The following is a 19,499-nucleotide window of genomic DNA, read 5'->3' on the forward strand; positions in this document are numbered from 1 at the left end:
CAGGCGGCTCCGGCGGGGGTAGTGTTGGGGGGCAGGTCTGGGCGGGCTGGCTGCGCTGGCTGGGTATTCGGGTGGGTTTTCCCTCCTGGAGGCATGGCGGGGCTGCTCTGTTCCCGCTGATCGCGGCGGGTGGGGCTGCGGGGCGGGTGGGGGCCTGGAGTGGCTATGGCCGGCGCGTCGTTGGGGGCCGGGGCGGCGGAGCTGCTCTGGCCGCGTGTCAGGGCCTGGTGCGGGCGGCGGGGGGGGGCGGCGGACGTGGCTGGGCTGCTTTGGCTTCGTCCGGTGGGGGGGGCGGCGCGGTTCGCTCTGTTCTGGCTTTGTGCTGCCCCTCGGGCTGCTGGAGGGGGTGGTTGCGCCGGCTGCGGTCTGCTCTTCTTGCGGTTTTGCGCCGGGCGGCTTTTCTGCTCTCGGGCTGATTCTGTGCGCGGTGTGTTTCGTTGCGCGCTGTTGGCATCGGTCTTGGTGGGGTGGGGCTGCGCTTTTGGCCGGGGGGGCGTTTTGGGGGGGTCCCGCGGCGCTCGCGGCCGGTTCGCGGCGGATGCGCGTGGGCCCCGGCCGGGGCCGCCTGAGTGTTTTCCTGGGTGGTGCGGTCGCGGTGGGTGTTGCGGCCGGTCGCCGGGGCTTGGTGCTGGGGGGCGGGGCGTGTTTCGGTGCTCTGTGGGGCTGGGGCGTTTCGGTCGGCGCCGTGGGGGGGCTGGTGTTCGGTGCGCGGCCCTACTTCGGGGCGGCCGGCTGCCGGCGGGGCCCGCGGACTCGTCCCCGCGGCTCCCCGGGGCGCCGGCAGGGCGGTGGCTGGGGGGCTTCTTCGTGGCTGTCTCTCCTCCTGCCTTGGTGGGGTCTGGTTTCCGGGGCTGGCCCCACCTTGGTGCCTTCGCTTCTGGGGTCCCCTTGGGCGCCTGGGGCTTTGGGTCTCCCGGCGCTGGACTCAGTGCTCTGGGGGGGCGCCTCTCCGGCTCTCCACAACCACTATTGAGCATTTTTTCTATGGTTAAAACTTTACATGCACAAGTTCACCCTCACAAACAACTACAGGTGCTATGCTTCAGGTACTTAGAGATTCACTTCCAAACAGAAACCCCACATTCATATCTTCAGGTAACACAGAGTACATGTCAGACTTAATAATATTACTTTAGCGATAGTTTCAAGGTGTTTGCTTTATTGTATATCTCGTACCATGTTTTTTGGTTGTGCTGTTCTTTTTTCTTTTTTTTTTCTTTTTTCCATCTCATTACAGGTGTTGAAGCAGACTGAAAATGTTTTGTCATTTTCTCCTTCCTATCTCCTCTTTCTCTCATCTTTTGTCCTGTTTTTTTTCTTTTTCTTTTTCCTTCTTCTTCTCCTGTTTTTCTGCTCTACTTACATTGCAGTGTCCATATGAACTGTAAAACTCCCTGCATAATTATAATAAAGCAATTTATATACATGAAACAAGTGGAGCAGTATGGCAATTGCGATACCGCTACACTTGTGAAAGTAAAATCTGTTGGGCTCCTTTTGGCATCAAGACAATTATTCTTATTGCCACCTTGCCAGACAGGACACTGTAAAAAAAAAAAAAAAAAAAAAAAAAAAAAGAATAAAATTTGATTCATAGACGTGTTAAAGATGATGACAGATATCACATGTATGACATGGTTTATTTACTCGTTAAATTTGTTTCATTGTTGTTGCAAACAAAGACATAATGCAAAAGGTGATAAATCTAACTTTGTAATAATTCCTAATCAAAGCAATTCACATACAGTCACTTTCCAAAGCGAATGTATTTTCTATTATTATTTTTTTTATTATTATTATTTTTGTTTTCCATTTTTAAATGAATTTTCTTTTGTATTTACATTTCTCTGTTTTCAGATTAAGCTTAACAAATTCTGCTCTTTTCAATTTGTATTTTATCAGCTTATTAATTTGGTCGTGAAATAAAGAGAATGGGATCTGTGAAAGGCAATTTCAAAAGAATTCAATTTGTAAAGCTCAATTTAAAAAAAGAAAGTATTTAAAAAAAATTAAAAATTAAAATATAAAATCTAAAAATTCAAACAATACAGTTTGAGAAAAAAAAAAAAAAAAAAAAAAAAAAAAAAAATATATATATATATATATATATATATATATATATATATATATATATATATATATATATATATATATATATATATATATATATATATATATATATATATATATATATATATATATATATATATATATATATATATATACACCGGTATATAAAAACCTGAAAAAACAACATCTGACAAAATGGTTTAGTTACTGTAAAAACCTTTGTTTGATGAAATCTTTTTGAAAGTTTGATGTGGTTATGATCGGTTTGTTTGGCCTTTGGTGTCTAGTTTTAGAATATTTAATGTTTTTATTGCTGTCATGTCAACGACAGCAGCTTGTATATTAAACTGGATCTGCATGCCTTCAGGGAAAGTCCAACAACAGAATATCCCCCTTTGTAAATGTGTAACCAGGGTGATAATAAACTGGCTCACAGGGTATCCCTCAGTGTAATTAGCCTCTTTAAGAGAAATAGATACCACAAAGAAACATAAATGTTCCACAGTTTGCATAGTAACAACCACGTGGGTGAAGTTTCACAGATGATAATCTGACGTCTCGTTCCTCTGAAGGCACCATGGACCGCGCCACATGAGTATGGCAGAATATTGAAGTGAAGAAGTGTTAGGATCGCATGCATGTTTAAATATCAGAGGCAACAAATCTAAATCATTGGTGAATGGCTTTAACGGGTTAATAATCATAAATTATTGATTACTGAAGCAATCACAAACTAATTTGCTAATTGAATCATTACCTAAGGAGTAATGGTACAGATTTAGATACATGTCTATGCTAAAAGAATAACCTATTAACAGCAGTAATTAAGCTAAAACTCTGAAAAAATGTCTCATGTTAGATTACATATACATGGTTTTGTTGTAAATGTTCAATAAAGTTTTTTTTTCTTCTAAATTTCAAACTAGACATCCACTGATAGAGGTCTGTCAAAGTCGAAGTGGAACCGATTTCTTGGGGCAGATTTTTCAGACCAGTATCGATTTTCTTGCAAAGTTTATACAAAAAAAATATATATATAAATAGATATATATTTTAATAAATATATATAAACACACACACGTACACGCGCACACACACACATATATATATATATATATATATATATATATATATATATATATATATATATATATATATATATATATATATACGTATATATATATATATATGTATATATATATGTGTGTGTGTATCTATATATATATATAGATACACACATACATTGCTAGAGTGAGCATTCATAGCTGATCACTGCGACATTTAGCCAAAACAAAGCTTATTCAAGTTACTTTAATTAAATGTTTACTTATCAAAACAAAATTACAAATGTCTGTGATTCAGTTTTATTTAGTCAGAAGTATATTGGTGATATCTTAAATCAAAATTCAGAATAATCACAATGAAATTGCTATTAGTCAAAATAACTAAAGACTTCTTTAATGGTAATACTGGATAGTTAAACCTACTGATTAAATTTTAATCAGCTTGCCATACCCTCATTCTTTAACATATATCTTTTTCCAAGTTTCGGGGATTAAATGTCCTGTTTAATCATTTCACCATCATGTAGCTAGTAACGATGAAAAAAAAAATGATAGTAAGAGTGATGCTACAAGATATATTTTTCAAGGGTTGTTTTAGAAATTAGGTTTTGCAAAGCACCTCCAATCACGATATATGATGGGTCACAGAATATGTAGCAACACTAGACATTTAATCACCCGAAAAAAAGGACAAGTAATGATATTTAAGGGGAAGTTTTATTTTGAAGTAAATTTTGCATTGTAAAAGTAGCACTTTAAGAGTTAATGTAACACCAGTCCAAGTGCATTTGGTCCCACTCTGAATTTGTGTTAACTCTCTACATAGAGTACATCTTACTCCAGTTGTTGTTGTAATAACTCTAAAAGAGTCAATGTAGTACCACAGGTCAATCATCCCTGCTGCCCCCAGACTCTACAATGTGACACTACAACAGCAATAACATGTGCGCTGTAAATGTGCAATTACTATTTAATACTCTGTGCAATAACCTGTCTCTTTATATTTGACACCCAGGGCAATAACTATATATAGAAATATCCATCTTTATAAAAACCCATGTAAAAACCCTGTGCAATAACCCCGTCTTACAATCCTGCAAAAAAAAGCACCTTTTTCTTCCTTTGGCACCTTCTTCTTCTCTTCTTGACTATTCGAGCTGATTTAACAACTATATTTCTCCACTGTGGGATCAATAAAGTCAATTAATCAATGTACTTTGACACTGCATATTTAAAGTCGTAGGGAAGTGGCCGTTCCAGCCATTGCATTTCCGAATTCTCCTGAGTGGTGCACGACTTTAGATGAGTGAATAAAGTGAATGTGATTGGTCGTTTATCAAGAGGGCGGGATTGTTGTGGCGGACTGTTTGGTTGTGGCTGGTTTCTCTGAAGCATCGTTGCTAACCAGTTAGCAGCTTATTGCTAGTAGGTTCCCAATGGGAAAATCCATTGGGACCAAGTAGCACTAAGTTGGTGACTTAGAAACGACACTGTGAAGGAACGCTATGGACAGAGGAAACATGCAAGAGGAGGAGAGTTTAGTGTCGGAGGTCGTGGATGAGTCTCCTCCGTCATACATTTTTTATTTGGAGGAGCAAAGTGTGGACGAAGATGTTGTGGAAGAGGACGCCAGGGCGGCAGAAGCTTGGTTTGGTGTAGAAGGCTTCCAGCCGTACATGTTTGAGCCCTTGCCTCGCAATGCTGCCAGTTCTGTTAGCTCTACGCCTGCTGAAGACACAGACGTCCATCCCCGTGAACACTGGGACTGAACTCAATGGGAAAGGAAACGATTCTTATTTCTTATTTCAACCGTTGCGTATATTAGCTGCAACATATGAATCAAGATACTATGACCGAAAAAAAAATTTTGATTGACAGATGACCGTTGATAAATGATTGGCTGAATTTAGGAGTTCAGGCTGACGTATAACTAACTGGCCTGCATAAGATAATAATTAATAAGATAATTTTTTTTAGAAATTTTCTACATTTTGGGACAATTTCATCTGATAAAGAGTAAATTTATAGACATGTTTAAGGCAGAATGATTTGACGTTTAAATGACTTCCCTACAACTTTAACACTTTGAAGAGTGCTATAACGTGAGCGCTATGACATGGGAGGTCACCAGGCTGTTAAACTACACGTCTCAAATATAATTACCAGTGATATTGTAAAGATCAATAAAACAAGATTTTTTTTTAGAGTTTAAAACTATTCTCCAGAAAGCACAATGTTGCTTGGATTGGCAAATTTAATAATCGTCTCCAAACTGCTGCCTATAATTACTAAGGATATCATTGTTTCAATTTAAATTCATTAACTGGGATAAAATCTGTTTTTTAAAAATGCAAACAAACCTGCAACACCTGGATTTGAATCTCTAGATTAATTTAAACATCTGGCTGTAAGGGCTACAGTACCTGTGGTTGGTGGAACTACTGTCGTCACAGGGGCTCCGCTGCTGTTGCTAAGAGGAAAAAAACAACAACACATAGCTGATGTCATGGCAACCAAAAAACAAGATTTCAAAAACAATAAATGATTCAACTTTGAGAAAATTATCAACAGTTAATAACCAGTTTTTCCCTCTAAATGCGTTAAAAAACATAAATATTTTGAGTTCACCTGTTGTTAGGGAAGAGGTCAACGTCCGCCTTCTTTAAATTTACAAGGTAGAGAGCTGAGACGGAGATAATGCTACATCCAAACAGGCGTAAAAAGAAAAGGTCAGCATGTCAATACCCTTTTATTATTTAGATTTTAAACAGACTGGCAAAACTTTTCTTTTTTACCAAATAGCAATGGTGACCAGGAAGGTAAAGATGCTGGCCAGGAAGATTTTATTATGGAGGAGGTGGAGGAGTTTGTGACACCAGTCCTTGTTTGGAGTCTTCGCAGTCCTGCACGGCTCTGGTGACGGAGCTGTTGATGCGCCGCTGTGAAACTGAGCTTTACTGCTGCAGAACACAAACAAAAAGTCAGATGTTAAAACTGTTTAGATTAACCCTTTACATGGCACTCAGTGAAATACTTTAAAAATCAAAATTTCAAGCCAATAGTGTTATTGGATATATAAGCCCTTTTTTTCTTTTGTAACATTAAAAAATATGGATATTTTGATGGCAAAAATTTATGCCAATGTAATAACAAGAAGCCAACTTGCCCGAATATATTAAGAAAAATAACAAAAGCACTTTTTTTTTAGTTTCTGAACCAAAATATAATTGTTAACGAGGCTTATTAACTTTTTTAACATTACTTTTTAACTTTTCAATAAACTTTTTACCTTTTTTTTTATTGACTTTACTTTGTGCACTGATCGTTTTTAGATAACTGTTGTTATGAAATCAATACACCAACGTTTAAATCTTATTTTATCTAAAAAAAAAAAAATAAGTTAAATATAAAAACGAAGTTCTGAAATATGTAGATGCAAAGTAGCAGCTGCTGATTTTCAGACCTTTGCAGAGGTAGATTTTCACATCTAAGTATCAGGCCGATCACCACTCAACAAAAGGAAGGAAATTGGGTCCAATTGGTGCATCGGTGAGGTCGATTTTCAGCGGATGTTTGCGGTAAATGAGGCTGAATACATAATTCATGCCACACCTTTCAATAAAACCTGTCGATTCAGGAATGTTGGATCATTGAAATATTTTTTTCCTTTCTGTGGGTGTGTCTGGTTAGTCAGTATTCAGATAATTGGGCCGTCTGCTGGTGCACAGCTATAGATGAAGTTATCTGCTGATATGCAGCCGTTGGTTGGGTCCACAGACATATAAATTATGGTATGTTAAGGATGAAAAAGACCTCTAAATTATCAGTATAAGTAGAAAGGTCAGAGCAGTTGTCCTTGACCCACAACATAATACATGTGACTAAAGAGCGTTCAGTGTCTACAGCAGCCTGACGATGCACAGCAGTGCATCTCACCTGCTAGTCCAGTCAGGAGTGAAAGACAGTGAGGCAAAGCCAGTCCTGATAGGGTTCATTCATGTTGGGTGAACCTTTTGATTCTCTCCTGCAGGAACGTTTAGAAAACCGTCTGTCCTTGGACTGTGACTTCCCTCAGTTCTTTGTTGCCTCAGTTATGCAACTGAGTCATTTTTATCAGTTTTTCCAAGGTGCTGCATGGTTACAAGTAATCAATTTCTGAAGTTGGAACACTAATGAAGCGGATGAGGTCTTCCAAAGCAGAGAACAAATTAAAGAACTCAAATAATGACTTTAAAGGCCGGGCTTTCATTTAAATTTCATTGCAAGAACATTTTAAATAGTTGACAATTTAAGGCACAACTAGGATATTTTAACATTTTTTTTTTTAGGAAATGTGTGGTTTTCTTCTATTTTGGCTTATGTTTAAACAGATTATCCTGTTGTCCTATTATTTGTTCTTCAGTGGCTGTTCAAGCTCAGATGATGAGCTTAAACTGAAATCTTCATTGCGACCATTATTGCAATTTGTCACCTAAAGTAAATTTAGAAAAAAAACCAAGACCCAACATATTGTACAGGAGAAAGCTGCCAAAAGGGAAAAACAATTTGATTCACCTTAAAAAAACACAAAAAATTTTAGTCCTTCAAATCGTTTCAAAATGGACCCTTTCTCTTCCTTTCACCAACTGTTTCCTGGTTTCTTGCCAGAGTTTTTCAAATCAAACCAAACTCATCTCTTATTTCACGGTAGTGAGTTTAAAAGTCGTGTCTTTATTACCCCAACCTTTGTTAAGTTTTAAAAGCTTTTATCTGAATATCTGTCTATAGCTTGTAGAAACATCTTATTTTAATAATTGATCGTTTTTGCATCTCTGTAGTCTTAAGGAAGTATTTTTATTCTAATCCATCTATAATTTACTCTCCTAATGAGACACAACTAGCAGATAACCTAAGGTGCATTCACACCGAACGCGTTCTGACATCAAAACATTTGATTCACAGCAGGTCCTGTGGTGCAGCAGAGCATCCTAGCGTCCAAGCATCAGAGCTTCCCAAAATTAAAGCTGGAGTTCAGCAATGTGAACTTTTGCAGACTGACGCACATCATTTTTGAAAAGTTGATCCAGCAGTTTGTTAGAAGACAGACACGACATGCAAGCTGTTATCGCTTCTGCAACCACATCAGGACCTTTTCTTTACGTTCATATGATTTTGTAGTAAGTTAATGAAACATTCTTTAGAGTTTTCTTGAAAATAAACCATTAGCAACTAGTGTTGCACCGATACCCGTGTCAGGCGTGGCCCCAATATTGCTCTAAAATGGTGATATCGGTATCAGTGAGTACCAATAAATAGGGTACTGTCTGATGCAAGTCTTAAGCCATTTTTGCCATTTTTAGGTAGGAAATAAAAAGTTCTACTGGATTCACTTTGTATTAGTCTTTTTCCTGCTTCACAAAGGTAGGCAGCAGCTTGACAAAGCCATGATGGCAATTATTTTACATCCAAGTAGTATGCAGTTCTTCATATATACACACACACATCAATTTCAAACAGATGGTATCGGTATCGGCCGATACTGCACAGCGAGGTATCGGGGCCAAAAAATGGCATTGGAGCAACACTATTAGTTACTTTTTTCAGGAAAGACTCCTCTCCATGTCCATCCTGATATCCAGCCAGCAGTGAGTATCCACCAAAATAAACAGTCACCATGCTGAGAGAGAGCAGTTTGGGTCTAGGTTCTCCCTCAGTCAGGTCCAGACTATTGGGTCAGATAAATTTAAAATCCTTTTTAACTCAAATTAATTTTCAATATATATATATATATATATATATATATATATATATATATATATATATATATATATATATATAAATATATATTTCCAATTGTTTTAATTTGAATTAAACAGTAAAAATGTATTTTTTTTTTATTATTTTTTTTACTCTATAGATTTTACATTTCAAATTTATTTTATCATTTTCTGTTTTTCAGATTGAGTTCTATGATCTGCATTCTTTTTAATGTGCGTTACACATATCAGACTCTCTTCCCTTCCATTATAAATACCCAATGAAGCTCTAGCGAAAGTTCAATTGAAGAAACTCTGACTTACCTCACATCATCAGAAGCTGATCCGTCTCCGAAGCGAGCCAATCAGCTTTGAACTACTCCACCACGAAGCCCAATCAGCGTCCTGCTTCCACTTTATAAACTCCCTCAAATCTCACCACAGCCGCTATCCTGCAATCGCAATGTCGGATTTCGATCCAGACGACAATTCAATTTTCCCCGCTCGGAGAAGCTCCCGTTTAGCCGCTCTCATCTCCTTCTTCCGCGTTTCACTCCAAGGGTATATTGCCAGGCTCCGACCTAGACTCTGCTCAGATGTCTTAACGAGCCTCCCTCCTACCTCCTCGTGATTCATTTCCCTCGCCTTCCGCTTCAATCCGCTCCGATTCCTGGCCGCAAAAGACATGCAAGTCCTCCGCTCCCCTCGCCAGGCGCAGAAGGCCTCCCGGATCTGTCCCAGCAGCAGTCACCGCTATGCCCGCTCCTTCTCATCGTTTCGATGCAGCCTTGGACCTCTTCAGCTTCCTGATTCATAGCAGCTCCCCCGTCTAGTCCTTCTGGCGTTTAACAGCTCTCAGCCTCCCTCCGCTCCACCGGACTCTCTCACTCAATCCTTCGACGCTGTCCGCACGCTCAAACGTGGGAATCCCTGCACTGCCACGTCATCCCTGCCGCTGTCTGCTCAGACGGACCTCCCCCTCCCCTCATTCACATTAGGGAACGCCCGCCCTGGGCCAGCCTTAGGGTAAGACGTATTCAACCATGTTTTCATTCATAATCTTCTATCTATTTGAGTTTGCTCTTATGCTTCGTCTGCCTCTATCAGGCATACTTATATTAACACACATGCTGATATTTTCACTAGCCTCGTTCTAATTATTCAGGGGAATATTTTAATTTAGTCTCTTATTCTTCCCTCCCCTGAAGTCGATCAGCAGGTGACGTCACCGTTTTTCTTAAATCATCCGATCTCCGTCTACCAGAGATCTTTCTATTGGCCAAAATTTTGGCCGCATTCAGCATCTATCGTGATTACTCAGAGCTTCTGCAGGAAGGCCATCTGATCAGTCTGTCCCCGCCGTGCACGCTTCATATATATCGTACTTCAGTCTTAGCAGCCCGTCATCTTACCACCCCTTATTATTACTTCTGATTATCGTTCTGTCTTCTTCTTCTTCAACAAAAAAAAAAAAAAAAAAAAAAAAAAAAAAAAACACACAAACTGATGTTCTTCATCAGTCATTTCTAAATGCCAATTGCGCTCCTTGCTAGGTCAGCTAATTTGCCATGCGCTTATTTCTCAAGGCCGCGCTTTCATTCCCAGTTGCTTGATCCGGCATTTCCGTCCCTCTCTTGGTCAGATTACTGAACGTAGGCTGCCGTTCGGATCTCCTGGTCTGACTGCTTCTAATTGGAACAAATTTCTTTTCTATGTCGAAATTATCTTTCTCCTGCCATGCTTCAAAATTTTTCGGATGCTGCATCCGTAGGTTTTGGGGGGTTCTTCAGGACAGGTGGTTCATGGCCTCTTTTATTCACACCCCTTATGCTTGTGTGAGGTCTAACCCTAGCTAGCTTGCATCGTGGGGCTTTGGGAAGGAATCGCGTCCGCCCACTGCGATAACTTCGTAGTAGTTGAAGCCACTAATAAGTCACTCCTCCTCCCAGTCTCTCATGCCTTCATCAGAAGCATCACTGGCAGCAGTCACTAACGTTCCATCATCTCAGTGCGTTATGTTCAGGCATTCAGCACTTTTATTCGCCCAAGCATTACCCTACGTCCACTCATGGTTCTTCACCACCTTAGGATACTCTTAGAATCACGTGGCCTTCCCTCTAGTAGGTAATCTGGGCATTCGTTCTGGACCGAGCAGCTGCATTGCAGCTACTCGCGGGGTTCTGAGGCTTCCCTCAGCTCTGGGCCGATGGCTTACCAGCCTATACCTCATTCATCCGCCCAGAACTCTCACCAATTCTCTCAGCTCAGCGCTCTCTCTGCCTCTAGGCAACTCTATTACAAATACTGGTGGTGGTTCAACTCATTTTCATAATTTTCTGACCTAATCTCGACTATCCTCTAACTCATTTTCTACTCCCACTCCTTATCAGTTTTCTTCATTATTCCCTGCTTCATGCAGTCTTTCATGCTGTCTCCTTGCTATTCATGCTATCTTCATTCTGGCTCGCATTCATGCAATCTCACCTTTATGACAGGCATTATATGCATTCTCCTGTGTGTCACGTCACGTCTGGTCTGTGTCTCGTCATGCATTCTTGACACCATTTAGCATGCATTCCCTAATGCATCAATTCTTCATATATGTAACCATCCGCAAGAATCATCCGCAAGATTCATTATCAGACTCATCCGCAAGATTCATTATCAGACTCATCTGCAAGATTCATTATCAGACTCATCCGCAAGATTCATTCCCCATGCATCACATGCTCCCTATCTGTGTCTCGTCGTGTCCTGTCATGCATCCCTTACGCCATTTTGCTTGCATTTTCAATGCATCAATATGCACCATGTCTGCGTCTCGTCATGTCTGTATCCCGTCATGTTATACGTTCTATATGGACTCATCCGCAAGATTCTTTATCAGACTCATCCGCAAGATTCATTATCAGACTCATCCGCAAGATTCATTCCCCATGCATCATATGCTCCCTATCTGTGTCTCGTCGTGTCTCGTCTTGCATCCCTACGCCATTTTGCTTGCATTTCCAATGCATCAATATGCACCATGTCTGCGTCTCGTCATGTCTGTATCCCGTCATGTTATATGTTCTATATGGACTCATCCGCAAGATTCATTATCAGACTCATCCGCAAGATTCATTCCCCATGCATCACATGCTCCCTATCTGTGTCTCGTCGTGTCTCGTCATGCATCCCTACGCCATTTTGCTTGCATTTCCAATGCATCAATATGCACCATGTCTGCGTCTCGTCATGTCTGTATCCCGTCATGTTATATGTTCTATATGGACTCATCCACAAGATTCATTATCAGACTCATCCGCAAGATTCATTTTCAGACACATCCGCAAGATTCATTCCCCATGCATCACATGCTCCCTATCTGTGTCTCGTCGTGTCTCGTCATGCATCCCTACGCCATTTTGCTTGCATTTCCAATGCATCAATATGCACCATGTCTGCGTCTCGTCATGTCTGTATCCCGTCATGTTATATGTTCTATATGGACTCATCCGCAAGATTCATTATCAGACTCATCCGCAAGATTCATTATCATCGTCATCATAATGGGATGCACCATCGTCATCATCATCCGCAGGATTCATCGTCATCATCATCATGGGATCATCTTCGTCATGGGATCATCATCGTCATCATCATCATGGGATCATCATCGTCATCATCATCATGGGATCATCATCATCATCACCATCATGGGATCATCATCATCATCATCATCATCATCATCATGGGATCATCATCATCATCATCATCATCATGGGATCATCATCATGGGATCATCATCATCATCATGGGATCATCATCATCATCATCATGGGATCATCATCATCATCATCATCATCATCGGGATCATCATCATCATCGGGATCATCATCATCATCGGGTTCATCATCATCATCATCGGGATCATCATCATCGGGATCATCATCATCATCACCGGGTTCATCATCATCATCATCGGGATCATCATCATCATCATCATCATCATCATGGGTTCATCATCATCATGGGTTCATCATCATCATCATCATGGGTTCATCATCATCATCATGGGTAAATCATCATCGGTAAGTTCTCGGCGTCAACCGTGGTCGCCATCCTCATCAACAACCTGGCTCGGTAAGTTGTTCGCAAACCTTCTCAGCATTTCATTACGCATTCTTTATTCTGTCCCTAGCGTATGCCCTACGAGCATACGGACTCTCCGGCCTCGACCTCGGCTTTTTGGGGGAACATCCCTATTCACATTCATCTACTCATGCATGTTAAAGCATAATTCAGCATGAATGTTCCTGCCGAGGTCTGAGCGCCAAAGACTATACTTTCTTATCAATAAATTCTTCTAATTATGTTTTCTCTCTGTGTGAGTTTTTCAGATTGAAATGAAGTTCTAGCGAAAGTTCAATTGAAGAAACTCTGACTTACCTCACATCATCAGAAGCTGATCCGTCTCCGAAGCGAGCCAATCAGCTTTGAACTACTCCACCACGAAGCCCAATCAGCGTCCTGCTTCCACTTTATAAACTCCCTCAAATCTCACCACAGCCGCTATCCTGCAATCGCAATGTTGGATTTCGATCCAGACGACAATTCACCCACCTCCATCCCCTTCTCCGCCATTGCAGCTGAATCGTCCTCCATGACACGACTTCACCTCAACCTCATCAGAGAGTATTAATCCCAGTTGTCACCATCCCTCGTCTCATCGCATTGGTCCGGCAGAAGACCACCATGTTGAGCCCGGTTCTGCCAGAGGTTTCTTCCCAAAGGGGAGTTTTTCCTCTCCACTGTCGCTTCATGCTTGCTCATCATGGACACTTCACGGTACCTGCATCACCGAGCAGGACCTCTATATCCCGAGTCTGAGTGAAGCCCCGGCGTCAGCTCCCTCAGTCTTCTAGTCCCACAATTCTGCCCAGCAGATCACCTTGTCAACCAGCTCGGATTAAACCACCACCAGTTTCAGGCCCGGGGGGAACATCCCTATTCACATTCATCTACTCATGCATGTTAAAGCATAATTCAGCATGAATGTTCCTGCCGAGGTCTGAGCGCCAAAGACTATACTTTCTTATCAATAAATTCTTCTAATTATGTTTTCTCTCTGTGTGAGTTTTTCAGATTGAACTATTTTTATATATCTATATGCACATTGACCAATAAAAGTTTTGCTAGCGTCCATTTAGGCCAATAGAAATGCTCATTTTCTATTCACTCCAGTGGAAGGCCCTCCAACAGAAGTGAATAGGTTATCTGTAAATCGCAATTTAGTAAGAATGAAATTGGTAAAAAATCAAACTGAAAAACAAAAACAAAAAAACATATGAAAATTGTTTTGAATAAAATTGTTAAAAGAAATGTAAAAATTTAATTTAGATAAATAGTAATCTGAAAAACAAAGTTACCCTTTAAGGACTGAGGTATGTTACTCTATGCAATGAATTTTGCTCCATTATCTTTGCAAACAACAAGAAAATGCAATCCAAAACCATTAACATAAATTAATCTTACAAAACTAAATTAAATCCCACCACTGAAACCACCCTCATGTCCTTTTCTTTTCCAAACTCCAGAAGTTGAGATAATAGAAATAAAGATGAGTACCTAGTAGAGCGCAGGCTGCCTGTTAAGCTCTTTAACTTTGCCAATCTGCGGTTCCAAACTTCCAGCTCTTGGATTCGAGTCTCCAGGTTGTCTGTAAGCTTCGTCAGCTGCTGCACAGCTCCAACGTTCTCCATGAAGATCTGCTCCTGCAGGGGGAGGAGAGAAAGGTTTTGATATTTATGCTGGGATTGCATCAAATAATAACCTGTGAAATGTTAGATTGTTAAGTGGAGCATTAAGGGGAAAAGGAAGAAAAATCAAAATGACGTTTTTTGGAGATACAGCAGGGTGGAGATGAAACAAGCCATTCATGCCCTAAAAATAAAGATAAGGCCAAAATTATTCTTCTTTTCCGGCCATCCATGTGTTTTTCCTGTGGCCCATTTTTCCTAAACCTCACTTTGTCCGTCAAAATGTATATTGAATATCTTTTTATTATCATTGGTTGGTAAAAGTTTCCTATTTAAAAAGTAAAATGGATTTTGAACCTTGTCCACCATGAGAAAATTCTCTATTCTTTCCCCATCTGAGCACATGACGTCGCCGACCTCCACAACCGCTGATGGAAGCAGCTCCTTTATCTCCTGAGCGATTACACCTGAAATATTACAAGATATTAATAAAACATGAAACCTTCAAGACTTCAGAAACCATAAGGAAACAGCTGCAGCTGGAATACCTGTCTGATGGGTGTGATCTATTCCCATGTTGGAGGCAAACTCTGGCTTGTAATCAAATTCAACTATCCTCATCTGATTGATTCTTTTAAGCAGCTGCTCGGAGTCGACCTTATGAGAAAAGTAAAAACGTTTCACAGTTTAAAAATATTCAGCTGATAGAAATTTTATTCAGATCATCAATTGAAATACTTCAATACAAGTTTATTTTCTACCTCCTGTATGTTTTGCTTGGCTCGGCAGTCAGACGGTTGCATGATGGAGCCCATCACCTTAGCATTGCCGCAAACTACCAGTGCTTCATCAGGGGAGTCGGTGTTGATACCGACTCGACCGTGACAGACCGCAGCCTCTGGCGTTGACCCACGCTGCCACAAGCTGTCACTGTCTGTCTCAAACTGGCCTGGGTTGGACGCCTTAAGATGGATGACGCCAACAGTTCAGTTAAATTCAACAAGTGGGATTGGTTTTTCTAAATACTGGTTTAAAGACATTGGTTTTACCCGAACAATAATCCTCTCTGACACCAGCGCAGCGAGAAGAAAAGTCTCGTCTTTGACAGCGGCATAAAGGCCGACCACCATCTGAAAATACCTGCGCACAGATGTACAGTTAGCAGCATTTCCACCTTTGTTTATCGTTTCCTGTGTGAACTCACTGTCGTACCTCTGGTCAGGGTTAGGTTTGCCTTTCTTCCTCATGTTGTTGGCGGTCGTCTCACTGAAGTGTAGTCGTCCAAGAGTTACTTTGGTTATTTTGTTACCAGCCAAACTGACCCTGGATGATGACAGATCATCGCTTACTTCATTTATGTTATTCTTAAGTTTTCTGCGTTTAATTGAACTGAAATTTTATCCAAAAACTAAAAATAGCTAAAGATATTTAAATAATATGGGCTACATTAAATAAAGTAGTAGTATGGGCTACTAATAGCTTAGTTATCAAAAGCGGGACGTTTGGAGCCAGCATTCAAGGTGAGACAGTCAGTAGGAAAGTTCAAACGTTTATTTAAACAAAACAGAACTAAAACAGAACAGAAACAAGCTAATGTGGATCTGTGGACCTGCAGCAACTGCGGGGAAAGGGGGGCAGGGCACTGCCCAATCACTGACACTCTCTGGAGGGAGAAACACAGGTAAGTGACCATGATCATCTGACAGGAGATGATTATCAGAGTGAGTCACTGTCCTTGTTTGACATGAACTCAACTTAGGCAGGATTAGATGCACTGCCAACAACATGCGGCCCTGAGCCGTCCAGAGTGTCCCCGATGCTGCAGTCCCAGAGAACATGCTGGAAGCCACTCCAGGTGAGGGGAAAACAGAACAGACGGGAACAGTTCAGGAATCCAAGAATCCTCAGCTGATCAATGGTTCTGACCCAAACAGGAACAGAGGGATCCAGGCTTCCAGGAATCCTCAGAGCGGGGAGGCAGGTTCAGAGTCAGACAGGTCCAGAAACGTGCCCAGAGAGACACTCACAGAAGCGTAGGGTTGGTGGTTGATGGAAGCCGAGACAAGACGTGTTACCAGGCATTCTCTCCTCCACCCTGATCAGCCTAGTGGTCCGTCGGGAGCCAGACCTTGATGAGGGGGTACTGTTATGATTCTGGCCTGTCTGCCTACTCTGCTCTCCCTGTGAGAAATCAACTCCAGCTGCTGCCTGTTACACTGCAGTGCAATCAGCAGCATTTCTCTCAGCTGTGTTCAAGCAGTTATAAGGCAGCCTGTGGCAGGCAGACAGGGCCAGATAATTGCAAGCCAACTAGCAAGCAGTATCCAGCACTTCATGTTACCTGACCAAGTTTTTGCTTCACGGATTTTCCCTTTTGCCTAGCCCTCATTGGATTTCTCTGCCTTCTGGACAACGACCCTGTTTCTGCCCCTCGACTTCTGCCTCCTGCCAAGCCCCCTGATCACTAAGCCTGAGTCTGGCTTCCAGGACCTAAATCCTGCCTCTGTGCTCCAAGCCACCCAACTGTTGGCCACCCAACAACAGTTTAAAGGAGCACTCCTCTATTCAAGCTGCTGATCTTGCTGAAGGGAGGACTCTTATAAAGTTAGTGGTTTTGTTGGTTTCATGCATTTCATTATTTGAACTCCTTCAAGCCACTAACCTAAATCTCCGTTCTTAGTAATCCCTGGCCCTCGGTGGATGTGCTACTGAAGTCCTGAGTTTTGAATAAACTGTTTAAGTCCTTATCCTGTGTTCTGGCTGAAAATTTGGGTCTTCTGTCTGGATCATTACAGTCTCCTCCCAGGAGCCAGGCTTACGGGAATTAAACTGACCCTCTCTGAGCCAAAACCCTGAGTGCTGCACGGAGAAGGATCAGGAAACGATCAGAAGACAGAACAAACACTAAAACCCTCTCTATTCACTGGCCGCCAGGAACCAGCACACAAACCTTGGACAAAAACTAAAAACGACCAAACAGAACCCAAGACACAAAACAATGATCTGGCCCTGATCGCTCGGGCTGGATCGAATATAAAGCACGATGCAGTATGAAAATTAGGAACCGGGCAGAACTAGGCAGGTGAATGAAATTAACGATTAGGGTGAAGCTATCAGGCCAGATCATGACATTAGTTAGTTTTTAAGCATTTAGGAGACAATTTCCTTTAATTGGTGATCAATAAATCTATTGATGGCATATAGAAATAACTAAACTGGAGAAGGCAACTGGATTTTAACAGCCAGTCCAAAAATCCAACCTTGGATAAACTAAAGAGCCTTGGTCAGAAAGCAAATTACAGTTCTAATCATTCAACTAATAATCATTAATTTGATTTGATTTGAATTGTCTATTAATTAACTATAAGTTGCAGTTCTAGTTATTTAATATATACCGATACCACCTTTAGTGCAGTGTTGGGGCCTTGCCCGATACTGGTATCAGTATCGGTGCTACACTATTAAAAACAGAAGCCGACATGATCATGTTGGACCATCCAAGCAAGGTTACCCAAGTGTCAGCCTTCAAGATGCTAAAAGAAGTCTAAGAAAAAACCCAAAAATGTCACCATGGGAGCTATGGTTCTTGGTACCATTGATCTGAGAGTTTTGCTATTCAATCAGGAAGAGAATGAACAGGTTTAACGGTCACTGGAGATATGCTTTGTTCTGTCAGGAAATCATGAAAGTCTGACTGAAGTAAGAATGTATAGAAAGAACGGGGCATCTGGAATAATGTTCTTTGGACTGCTGAATGGAAACCAAAAAGAGGAGATGTTTGGGGAGGAACCAAAGTCAGAATTTCTCTCTCTCTCTCTCTCTCTCTCTCTCTCTCTCTCTCTCTCTCTCTCTCTCTCTCTCTCTCAAGAGAGAGAGAGAGAGAGAGAGAGAGACAGGAAAAAACACAAAATCTCGAGAGAGAGAGAGAGAGAGAGAGAGAGAGAGAGAGAGAGAGAGAGAGAGAGAGAGAGAGAGAGAGAGAGAGAGAGAGACAGGAAAAAACACAAAATCGAGAGAGAGAGAGAGAGAGAGAGAGAGAGAGAGAGACAGGAAAAAACACAAAATAGAATGTGAGGTCATAAATCTGAAGTGAACTAGAACCAGAAACATGACAGCGACCAGAAACATAAGCGGAAATCCATCAAGGAGTTGGCAAGAACTCAGAAATGGACTGAAAACCAACCCAAACTATAGGCCGCCATTAGGGGAGGGGTGCCCAACCTATTTTTTCAAATGGAATCAAGAAAAGGAAGGTTCATTCTGGTGTATCTGTAATTTACATTAGCAGCCATTCAAAATGGCCCTTTCCAGTCAAACACCAGTCGAATGGCAGCCCACTTTCCTCCAATTCCCAGCAAAATCCCCTCCAACTTGCAGCCACTGGAGTGACCCTCTCTTGCATATTTTTTTTACTCTGACTCCACCCTTTGACTGAGTTACAGGGTCTGACCAGGAGATTATGCTTCTCTTTAAATCTTAATGTCCACAAACCATGACAGAAATAATATTTTAGAACAAATATTGATGTTTTAAAAAGTAATTCTAGGGGACCAGCCAAGGGCCCATCAAAGAAAGTGGGGAAATTTTTAATTGCTACTACTGTAAACACTTTCCCTTCAATGGATAAACAGAAACAGATTACACATTCATTAATTATTGACTAAAAAAATGACTATAAATAGTTTTCCAAAAAGGAAATAATTAATCTTCAGATGGATTTAAAGATGTAGAAACAATACAGCTGATTTATGTGGTTAATTGTAATCTAAAGTAGATTTTATCCATACCTTACTGGGTGGAAGGGCTTCTTGCTGCGGTCCGGTTGAGACTGCTCTATTGTCACCTCATGGCTCGGTGTTTCAAGCTAAAAGACAGATCAGTTAGGCTCA

The 19,499-nt window shown here is 41.2% G+C and overlaps 1 protein-coding gene across 1 annotated transcript in view; it reads right to left on the reverse strand.

The window, feature by feature from the left end:
* Nucleotides 1–19,499, reverse strand: part of LOC119796572 (myelin regulatory factor-like protein) — a 38,060-nt gene that overhangs the window by 12,305 nt on the left and 6,256 nt on the right. The window contains exons 7-16 of the mRNA XM_038305182.1: nucleotides 19,398–19,474; nucleotides 15,823–15,933; nucleotides 15,660–15,750; nucleotides 15,372–15,572; nucleotides 15,159–15,267; nucleotides 14,968–15,077; nucleotides 14,480–14,625; nucleotides 5,930–6,094; nucleotides 5,763–5,834; nucleotides 5,558–5,604 (exon numbers count right to left, since the gene is read on the reverse strand). Of these exons, the coding sequence (XP_038161110.1) occupies nucleotides 5,558–5,604; nucleotides 5,763–5,834; nucleotides 5,930–6,094; nucleotides 14,480–14,625; nucleotides 14,968–15,077; nucleotides 15,159–15,267; nucleotides 15,372–15,572; nucleotides 15,660–15,750; nucleotides 15,823–15,933; nucleotides 19,398–19,474 (1,129 nt within the window). The remainder of the gene's footprint in view (nucleotides 1–5,557; nucleotides 5,605–5,762; nucleotides 5,835–5,929; nucleotides 6,095–14,479; nucleotides 14,626–14,967; nucleotides 15,078–15,158; nucleotides 15,268–15,371; nucleotides 15,573–15,659; nucleotides 15,751–15,822; nucleotides 15,934–19,397; nucleotides 19,475–19,499) is intronic.

The sequence above is a fragment of the Cyprinodon tularosa genome, unplaced genomic scaffold (genome assembly GCF_016077235.1).
Source record: "Cyprinodon tularosa strain WSP-4 unplaced genomic scaffold, ASM1607723v1 ctg552, whole genome shotgun sequence".
Taxonomy (NCBI): domain Eukaryota; kingdom Metazoa; phylum Chordata; class Actinopteri; order Cyprinodontiformes; family Cyprinodontidae; genus Cyprinodon; species Cyprinodon tularosa.